Source organism: Prosopis cineraria, unplaced genomic scaffold (assembly GCF_029017545.1).
Source record: "Prosopis cineraria cultivar Desert tree isolate PC_DT_omini unplaced genomic scaffold, ASM2901754v1 PC5, whole genome shotgun sequence".
In the NCBI taxonomy this organism is placed as follows: Eukaryota; Viridiplantae; Streptophyta; class Magnoliopsida; order Fabales; family Fabaceae; genus Prosopis; species Prosopis cineraria.
The window spans coordinates 37,377,384-37,388,033 of record NW_026555336.1 but is presented as its reverse complement, the minus strand read 5'-3'; the positions used below and the strand labels follow the sequence as shown (position 1 = coordinate 37,388,033).

Genomic DNA, 10,650 nt, shown 5'->3' with positions numbered 1-10,650 from the left:
GGACCACCCCACTTGCAATTAGTATTTGCTATGAGGTGTTACTGTGAAGTTAAAATTTTGATTTGATTAAATGACGTTGCTGGGGTTTTTAAAAGGAGTCGGAATCTTATGGAAGAACGCACACACAGAAGAAAAGAAAAACACAAAGCAACAAAAGAGAAACACGGCTGCTTAGGGAAACATCAACACAACACTACAACAGTATGTCTCGGGCTTCTCGATAATCACTTTGAATCCCTGGTTCAGCGGTGCATGCACGTATAAAACAAAATAAAAAATGATTATTTGAAATGACATAAATATTAAAAGGCTTGTCTTTTAATCTTTTCCGCAGTTGAAGGGTTTAGAATATTTAGTGGCCAAGCGGTGCCTTGTTATTCAAAACAATTTGAAAGCTTTATGAAAAATACAGTGTAGGGAGAGAATGCAGGGAATATGGGGGTACGTAGGCGAGTGTGGATGAGATAAACAGAAAAGGGAAGTGAGATATCTTATGGCATGTATGATCTATGAAAAGGCTACCAGACTCCCAATCCCAAATCCAAAGGGAAAGACTAAAGAGCAGCTACGTCCGTGCGGCGCATGGCAATGGGATTCTTTTCACTCCCATTCCACGCTTGCCCTTGGAATTCGTTCACAAATAATATTCTTTTCCTCACCATTTAAAAAAAAAAAAAACGTACTAAAGGTTGGTCCTTGAGTGGGCTGCTTCGTATGTAAACATAAACACAATCTGGACTACTCCACCAGAAAGGCCATGCAATTCATTGCAATCCAATTCGACTATGCTACTGCACCTAGTAGCATAGTCCACATTACGGGGTTCGTAACATGACCGATGCAACGCATAAGCACGGCATAGCCCAAAAAAAAAAAAAAAAACCGTTATTTCCAATTTCCAGCACACCATCATCAATTAACAATCCGACCATGACCACCTGTTTGATATCTATATGCTTAACTTAAGATTTAAGTAAATTCTATACAAGTTACCCAGTCTGACGACACTATCACTGTCCAACAAAATAATATCCAACACATTCCTTTATTAAGAACAGTAAACTGTGAAACAAATCAAATTTGAACTTATAAATTCAAGAGAATAACCTCACCTTTTATTCAGTTACACGTAAACTTATATGTTAACATGTAAAAACTTGTATGGTTCAATCTTACAGAGAACTAGGAGGGGGGCATGTACAATGAGCAGTTTAATTGAACCATGAAGAAACGATGAATGAAACCCTGATACAAGGTATGCACAGCAAAAGATTTAAAAAGAAAAAAAGAAGATATATAACTGTAAATTTCCATCCAGCTAATCCGTGGGCATTGTATAAAGGAAGCTTCTCCTGGAGTGAAATAGACACTTGCCACAGGCGTCTGAAAGGAGCACAGGAAGTCAGAGCTTGCAGCCACGAAATTGAGAGAGTATAGCACACTAACACACAATTCTATCAGGTTAGGTAGAGGAAATATAAAATCTAATTTGAATGGAAAAGGGGAGAAAAAAAAATAAGAAAAGGAGGATTGGAAGCACTGATATCCTTACTTCAGAAAAATAATAAGAGACCGATACTGATAAATAATGACATGTGCATGCAATGGACATTGTACACTAAAATACTCGTAATTTTTTCGGGATATTTTTGTCCTATCTCTTTGCTTGGTCACACACAACACACTGTCATACCCTAACCTTCCAGTTAATAATCTGATATTACACAGCAGTTTCCTTGATTCCTAAATTGAGAATATACCTGATCGTATAGAGAGATTGCAACTGATTCTATGACTGGGAAAGAGAGACGTTTGGAGTTGATGCTTCTAATCCTTGTTGACCGTGCACAGCAGACTTTAATACATTATATTGCTCAGTCACAGAATTATACAGGGCTTGTGTGTATGCCTCTTTAGCCTGCACCATGTAAAACCCACATAGTTTCATCCAAATCAACCCCGTATGAAGCTCCTTGGAGGCACAACTAAAGATTCTTTGGGCCAACTATGCAAACTATACTTTTCATACAGCATGTGAAAAGAGGCGATATACCTCAACCAGACAGATGCGGTCACTTGCAATCTTAGCCTAAAACCTTTCTTGTTTTTCACAAGATAGCCGGAGTTTGTAAACAAGGGGGGGCAAACACAAAAAATTTGTGATATACAAATATGAATAGTTGTGAGATATGTGTACCAACATGACTGCCGGTGCCAACTAATGCTAGAGGAAAGGATGTTAAGAGATTTACATTATCTGCAACAAGCAAGTCACTTAGAAATGGAGCCATACTCATTCTTGAGCGCTCATGAATTGGATAGAATGGTAATCGTTGATTTGTCAAAAAGAAAGTAAGTGTAATGACAAAGTAATAAATGTGACTAGTCAAATTCAACTAACCATTTCGGGACTTTCACAAGCACCAGCAGTTTCAGAGAAGCTTATCTCTGGAGCCACTGATAATCCAACCCCATGGAAGGAGATAACTCTTTTCTCTCCTATCTCTTTTTCTACCTGCAAAACTATATGGATTCAGTAAGACAAACAATGAAACATCAATGGGGACTCTTAAAGCCAAGGATGCCATACCTGAGGAGGAGGGGGCATTATATCATAACATAATAATGCCAAAGGATACATATGACCCGGTACACCCGAATTTTCAACAAGCCTTCTCATGTTATCTACTGAAGAAGCATCAAAGGGTGCCTGAATGTTTCTTATCAGTATAAAAAGCCCATAACATTGGTAATATTCCTCATCTCAAACAATCTGAGGTACACCAAAATAGAATAGAATAGAATACTATGTCTCACAACCTACCGGAATCCATTCTCCTTTGAGGGGATCTGGTCGATCTCTGCCACCACTTGGTGCAATCCAAATTATCTGCGAGCCACTCCTGTACCAAGAGGCAATATGCTATAAACAGTACAAACAGATTATGTAATCTAAATGGAAAAATAACTAACGTATTATAATCCTTTAAAAAAGTCCCACATTTAAAAGTGATAAGAAAAATGAAGGGCATTTAAACTTGCAGTGATCCTAACCATATAGTTTAAGCTATTTTGGTAAAATGGATTAGCCCAAGCACAAGCCCATTTTGGGTGCTGGATTGATGGTAGTGATGGACCCGGCTTCATTTTCTTCAGGCCCATAAAAAATAAACAAAAGGAAATATGGAACCAGTAGACACACCTTAAAAGCATAGCCATTTCCTTCAAACTTCGTGTATTTGCTTTTCTTTTCGTTTCTATGAGTTCTGGAACATCGTTCATGTGCTTTTTAGAGTAAACACAAATCAAATTCCTAAAAACAGAAATAGAAAGTCAACACAAGCTTAGCTTCATTCATCCAGGAAAATATATGAGCATGAATCTTGACGTAGATGTTAAGAACAATGAAGAAAACCTGCCCATGCTGAAGGGTTTACATAGAGGGTCGGTTAAAACTCTATCTCCTGCTACATAAGTCTGCAAGACAAAACAGAGAATTTGATAACTTCAGCATTCTAAAAGCCCAATATAGCCTATGGGTGTGTCAGAAATAACGTTAAGGTGCCATCAAAATCACATTCAGGCCAAAGCAACCCAGAGGCTGCTTCAGCCAAAATTTTGTCCCCAGCCAAGGAAATTCCAAACATGCATTACATTGTTTAAAATAGAGAGAGAATAAAAATTGAATATTTACCAAGTTTTCAGCAATATATGGAAATGACTTTTCAATTAGCAAAGCAATAACTGCAGGATCTGCTTCAGTTTGATGATTCGACATCAGGATAATATTGTGTCCCTGCATTAAGTTTTTCAGCTTCTTAGAATTGCCCCCTACAATTATAAATGTTAAGAATTTAATGGCAGGATATTGCATGCATGCAGAAATGCCAACCTTGCGATTGAAAAAAGAAGACAGGATATAAAAAAAGAGCGAAAAAAGATTAGATTTTCTATTCTTTTCACATACTCTATTTTATTAAAAAAATTAACACAAATATTATCAATGTTTCGGGACAAGCAAAGAAACTAAAAAATAATCACATTATATAAAAATACATGTTAAACAGTAGCACCTGTTTAAGTTTCTCTTCCATTTCATAGAAAAGGGAAACGTTGCCAATGTATGAATTTCTGCACCCAGGCAAAAATATCACATTAAAAAAAAAAGAGTTATCTCTGAATCAAATTGATTCGGCTGGTCCATTTTTTCTGTTTTTTGTTTTATATTTCCATATCTATATTGTGGCAAAATGTCCAATAATATCAGATATACGAAGACAATCTATAAATGAAAATTTAAAGAATCATTTACGTACACATCCAACAACTTCCTTTTTCTTAAAACTAGACTAACAAATATCAGATGAAGAATGAGTGATGAAGCTATCAACTAACCTGAAATCAATTAAAGGACGAATATAATTTTGACCAAATAGGTAGTAGTCAAACGGCTCTCGCTTTGCCTTATGATGTGATTTAAAGACAAAAGGATCCTGGGGAAAAACAAAATAATGTTTTTAAGTTTGATGTTTGTACGAAATGACAAATTTGGCAAACTAAATGTGATTATATGTCAAGTCCTAGTGAAACATGCCTTTAATACAAAATTATAGTAGTATAAAGCAAAGACAACAAGTACACACATTCCAAGAATCCAATCTTACCACAACATCCATAAATATGCGGTCTAAAAAAGTAGTCATATTTGATAATACAATCTCATCTGCTCGGGGATCCCCACTTCGAAAAACCTGAAACGTGATTGTTTCCCAAAAAAGGTATCAAGTCCCTAACTCACTTAAATGCTAGAAATATATATTTAAAGAAAAAAAAGGCATTAAACATCAAATTGCACAATCATAAGTTAAATAAAAATAAATAAATATGTTTTGATTGCCAGAAAGCGCATCCACATCGACACTTAAAAGCCCATGTAAGCTAAAAGAATATTTTTCAGATAAGGAATAAAGCAAAAACGAATAGAGATTTAATGAGAGGAATGCAAAAGTTCAAGTGCTACACAAGTATGATATAGCTAATGCCTTGACAAAATTAAATTGTTAAGTTTTAAACACCCACAAGAAGAAGAGTAAAAGACCTCGAGGCATGATTGGATATTCATATTGATTTCTGATCTCTACCAACATGTTTTTTTTTTAAAAAAAAAAATACTAGAACAATGTCAACTGTCAACACCGAATTGTAAAGAACACCAGAAACATTAATCCTGAATTACCGTGTTTTACTTCAACAATTAAAGTTATTCCAAAGCAAACACAAAATGAAATGTCCACGTTTCTATAGAGAGGTCATCTATCATATACACCCACCACCCACATAACTACATAAGAACATATCCAATGAATATAAACTTACTGCATTTTTGTAGTTGTGATACACATCTTCCATAGCTGAAGCAACATTAGAAGGTAGAAATCCTCCTTCTGCTTCCTTCCTGATTCCAGACAGAAGCTCTGCAAATGTACAATTAACAACATGCAGGGAAAACAATTTTTTAGGATTGATGTAATTTTTTAAAAGAAAAAAATGTACTGGGTAAGAGGAGTGCAGGCAAGCACAAAAAATCCAATGCTTCTGCTGCAATATGACACACCCACGCCATCTGGCGTCTTATGCTAGTTTTAGCTATATTTAATAAATACACGCGAAACAGAGTCAATTCTCTATCCCAATTTAGTAAAGCGTTAATTTATAAACTAACAACCCACATTATCAAACTTCAAAATCCTAGTTTTCTGGTCAATTTAATCCGAAATTTAAAAAAGATCACAAATAGTAACGAAAGAACGACAAAAATGTTGAGAGACTCGACAGTCGACGCTATGCGTTCCAAAAACAAAAATTGGTAAATTCTATATTAATTTATCTTCAACCGACTTCTGATCTTCTCATAGGTTTAACTAACTGTAATACACCGATAAACTCAGATAAACAGAAGTCAGGAGCAGAGTCAATTCTCTATTCATTTTTGTTGCTTAAAAAAAAAAGTCTCTATTCATTTTCTAAGGAGTCAAACTTCATGATCCTACCTTTCTGGCGCACTAAATCCAGAAATCGCCAAAAAAGAGGGCAAATAGTAACGAAAGAACAAGAAAATTTGAAATTCTAAACGCTATTTTATTTCGTCTCTAGCTACAAGTGATAAACCAATAAACTCGGATAAGCAGAAACATAGCAAAATGTTCGCCACAAATTAATAGAGAACAGTTCATTTTCTCATCAGTTAAGCATTCAAACTTCATATCCTACTTTTAAAGTCCGTTCAATCCTGAAGTAGCTGAAAAAAGACGGCAGATAGCAAAGAAAGAACAACAAACACATTGAGAGATTCAACAAAGTACGTTCCTGCAACAAAATAAAAAATTTCTACAGTAATTTTTCTCCTCCTCCCAAGTTCAGCTACATGCAATACACACACACTATTAATAAACTCAAATATGCAGAAAAATAGTCAATTGTCAATCCAAATAATCATCTCACCATCAGCTAATATGGGAGAACTTTGAGCCCTACTTTTTCTGGTCCGCTCAGCCCAGAATTCCGAAAAATGATGCCAAATAGTAATAAAATAACAACAATGTCCAGCCATCAAAGATTAAAACAGCACGTTCCAGAAAATTCCAGCATGTACGTCAAGAAAGCAAGCAGAGCAAACCTTGTTCAGTGCGAGCATTGAGGAAAGTGCGGGAAGAAGAAACGAAAGCAGCAAGGTTCTTAGGCGAGTCGTGATCCATGAGAAGGCGTTCCTCAGCCCTGACCTTGGAAGCCGTAGAAGAACAAGAAGCAAAACTCCGGTACGAAGCGGATCGAAGAGGCAGAGGAGGGAAGAAATATTCAGAAGAAGAAGAAGAAGAAGAAGAAGAAGAGGGAGAAGTAGCGAAGAATGACGAAGAGGGAGAAGGCGGTGAAGAAAGCTTCAGGATAGACATAGTCAAAGTTGATGGGCAAACAAGAGAGATAGCGTGCGTCACAGCGAGACGACCAGTCATGGTCAACGAACTATAGAAGCGAAGACCAGAAGAAGGAGTAGAGCGAGGTAGAAAGCAGGACGAGGGAGGAGGGCATGTCGGAACGGGAGAGAGAGAGAGAGAGAGAGAGAGAGTGATGGCGCGAATGGGGGAAGAAAAAGCTGCTACCTCTGTAACTGTTCCGCTTGAGGATTGGGGGTGGCGGGACACGTGGAGCTCCCTCAACGGATGGCAAGGTGTGGATAAATTGGCTTTCCCTATGCGATCGCCATGTCCATGACATGAAACATCGGGGAGGAATTTATGTGCCAAGCTCATTAATATGCCACTCGATATCATGTTAAAATAAATTTATTAATATCAAAACCCATATTCTATTTTATTTTTGAGTACTTGTTGTGTTTCTGTAAGTTTCTAAATTAACCAGAAATTAATCTTCTAATTGCCAGGATATGGCGCGTGTTTCACAATAACGTGAGATCAAATTCTTTAGTAGATAATCTATATCGAATTTCGTATTTACTCATATATTTTTCCTTCAGATTATTTCCCCTCGTGCAATGTACAATTACAATGGAAATTTTTAAAGCTGATCAATGTTTGATTTCTGAGAGAGAGAGAGAGAGAGAGAGAGAATAAGTCCTGTTGGGCTGTTAGCTGTTGCAATGAAGGTGAAACTTGTACGATTCGAATTGTTCGATTCAACAAATGTGTGATTTCTTCAACTGAGAGGATTTTTCTCGTTTCAATATCTTGCTTGCTACTTGTGTTGTTGAAGAGAGACTTTGTCAAGCATTATAAAAAAACTCAACAAAGTGAAGAATTTAAACGGAAACATTTTCTATTATGACTTTGCAATATTGACCTGAATTTTTTAAGGGATAAATTTAGATGAGAATCGTTATAGAAAATTAATTTTACGTGAGTTTAAAAAAATTAAAATTATAGTTCAATCTAAAAAAAAAGTTAAAAAAATTTTAATAATGAAAAGTCCAGAATACTTTTAATCTGTTATGTAGAATTATTAGTTATTAATTTTTTTATTGCACTTGTTAATTTATCAATATCACTTGTAAAATTATATCATTTTATCAAACAATTAATATCATTTGTTATTAATTTGTTAAATTTATTTATTAATTTATTAACATTAGTTATAATTTACAAGAACTGTCAATAATTTAAAATTGATGTTATTAAATTATAAGACTTATCAATAATTTATAATTGATATTGATAAATTAACAAGTAAAGTTAGTAATTTAACAACTGATGATACCGTTACTTATAATTAAAAAATTAATGTCAAATCTTATATAATTATTGACATGTCAATTCATGTAATTTGTAACTAATATTTATAAATTAATAAGTGAAGTCAAAAAATTAATAACTAATAATTATATATAATAAGTAAAGGATATTTTAATTTTTTGATCGTTGAAATTCTTTTAATTTTTTTCATGTGAACTAAACTAAAATTTTATTTTTTTTTTTTGAATCTACCTGAAATTAATTCTTTATAAAAGTCCTTAACTAAAATTCACCCATTTTTTAAACAGCCTAATGGCATTGAACGTTTCACTTTTTTTTTTTTTTTGGCCAAAAATGAACGTTTCAGTTTAATTTGCATGGATGGCTCTTTTTTAGGCCAACGTGCAGATGACTTGGCTCCGAACAAGGTCCAGTAATATATTCGCCTTGTTAAGGGAGACAATTAGCAATACTTTGCTGTGCCCAAAAAAAAAAAAAATGAGGCAATGTACAAGCTACTATTCATGTTACCCCAAAAAAAAAAAAAACTTATTTCGCATTTATATGAGACCCGCGTGGCCACATTTACCCTTCGTTTGAAAGGGACAATTTTTTTTTTTTCCCCTCTTTGATATAAATTTTTTCTTTAATTCCCCTCTGAAGGAAAGTCATGGGGAAAGCATGGGTGAAATGTCTTTTTCTTCTAGTTTTTTTTTTCATAATTTTTCCTTCTTCCTAATTTCTTTTCATTTCAGAAAAAGCCTTAGTTTTTATTGAAAGTGGGCTTGATTTGTCTGCATTATATGTATACCAGGTCATTCCAAATTTGCATAAAACTCCAATACTCGTTCATATATTGTAACCTATTACAAATTTGATACATTATAATGATGGTTGATAAGTCACAAAAATAATCTGTCAAAAAGCTATATTTTGTCCCAAATATGTTTATGAATGCTCGAGAAAAGTTTTTTTTTTAATTAATGAAGTTAATAAAATTTGATCAATTATACTTATAAAGTACAAATCAACAAATTATAAATTGATAGTGATTTATTAACTAGGGCGGGTCTTCTATGTCTATAGTGAGAATAAAATGAACTGTATCCTTCCCCACTAACTAACAATTGATTGTGATTATCCATACCATCAATATAAATATAAAATACAAGTAAACAAATTATACTACTGGGAGAAATTTCTCAAGGTCCGTGCTCCATTGTTTCTCAAGGGGGAATAACTGGATGGAAGAGTCGGAATAATGAAACATGGAAGAAGTTCAACCTTAAACCTATGCCAATCAATTCAATTTTATCTTAATCATATTAAGATGGGTTTTTTCAGACTGAAAAAGGTGAAAATGGGACTTTACAAAAAAGGACAAAAAAAGGTTTGAGATAGAATAAGACACAACATTGACTAGGAATGTCATGTCCTATTACAAATATTGTGTGTGTATTATTTTTTTTCTTTCAAAAATTAATAGGCATTAAATATATTAATTACTGCTTCTGAACCATAACACAAGACATCTTTTAAAAACCTTACTTGGTTCGAAATATAAGATATTGAATAAATTTTATATCTGTTTTTTTCCATTATACCCCTATTTTATTTATCACTCCTTTTTAAAAAAAATATGTATTAAAATTTTAATTACTATCATCAATACTTTTATATAAGATATTTAACGAGAGTATAAATGAAAATATACAGACATTTATAAAAATTTAAGGTTTCAACTCACATTATTTATAAATTATAAATTAGTTAATTATGACTTATATTGCGATGTAAAGAGAGTATGTTAATATATTTTATTATTATATTAATTTTATTAATATAATTGATTTCAATCAAAACAAAATGCTGAAGCCGACCTCCTGGTTGAGGATGCTTTGCATGTTAATTCAGGTTTTTATTTCTTCGCCCCTGAAGACTAACTAGTGGAGATTTGTTCAGACCTTCATACAGTGAGGGATCGAGAACATGACACATGGGGGACCAAAATTTGTTTTCCCAATTTTTTTTTCAAGTAAAAATCATGAAAATTTATCCAAAAATTCGTGACATGGTCCGTCCCTGCCTCCGTAGGTCTTCGATGTCTTACTTTTAGTTTTTCTTTTCTATTGTTGTTATGTTTCCTTCTTATAAAATATAAAATTGATATGTAAATAAATTATATTAATTATAATTTTAATATTTACAATTCTTAATTAAAATTAAAAGTTCTTGATACAGATAATTTAACAAAACAAAACAAGCAGTAATAATCCATATTTTTACAATATAATAGTTATAATAATATAATTTATTGTTATATTTATCTATTTAATAATTTTCATTTATAGTACATCTCTTGCTTTATTTTTAAAAAAAGTCAATACATTTAAATATCTCAACTAAA

General features: G+C 33.4%; 1 protein-coding gene across 6 annotated transcripts; it reads right to left on the bottom strand.

Moving 5' to 3' along the window:
• Positions 1-1,093: 1,093 nt before the first annotated feature.
• Positions 1,094-7,231, bottom strand: LOC129311393 (glycerol-3-phosphate acyltransferase, chloroplastic). 6 transcript variants are annotated; one of them, XM_054953683.1, is made up of 13 exons: positions 6,677-7,218; positions 5,377-5,474; positions 4,665-4,751; positions 4,396-4,493; positions 4,074-4,131; positions 3,695-3,796; positions 3,416-3,477; positions 3,203-3,313; positions 2,825-2,903; positions 2,591-2,710; positions 2,402-2,515; positions 1,761-1,918; positions 1,094-1,383 (listed from the first exon to the last, which is right to left on the bottom strand). In XM_054953683.1, exons 1-12 carry the CDS (start codon positions 7,008-7,010, stop codon positions 1,790-1,792), a joined length of 1,392 nt encoding a protein of 463 aa, XP_054809658.1. In that variant the 5' UTR covers positions 7,011-7,218; the 3' UTR covers positions 1,094-1,383; positions 1,761-1,789. The 6 variants fall into 6 exon arrangements, 4 of the variants coding, with proteins under 4 accessions (XP_054809658.1, XP_054809662.1, XP_054809659.1 ...); XM_054953687.1 differs by lacking the exon at positions 6,677-7,218 and adding an exon at positions 6,502-6,625; XR_008593287.1 differs by lacking the exon at positions 1,094-1,383 and adding an exon at positions 2,198-2,257 and having other exon boundaries at positions 1,803-1,918; positions 6,677-7,231.
• Positions 7,232-10,650: the final 3,419 nt, after the last annotated feature.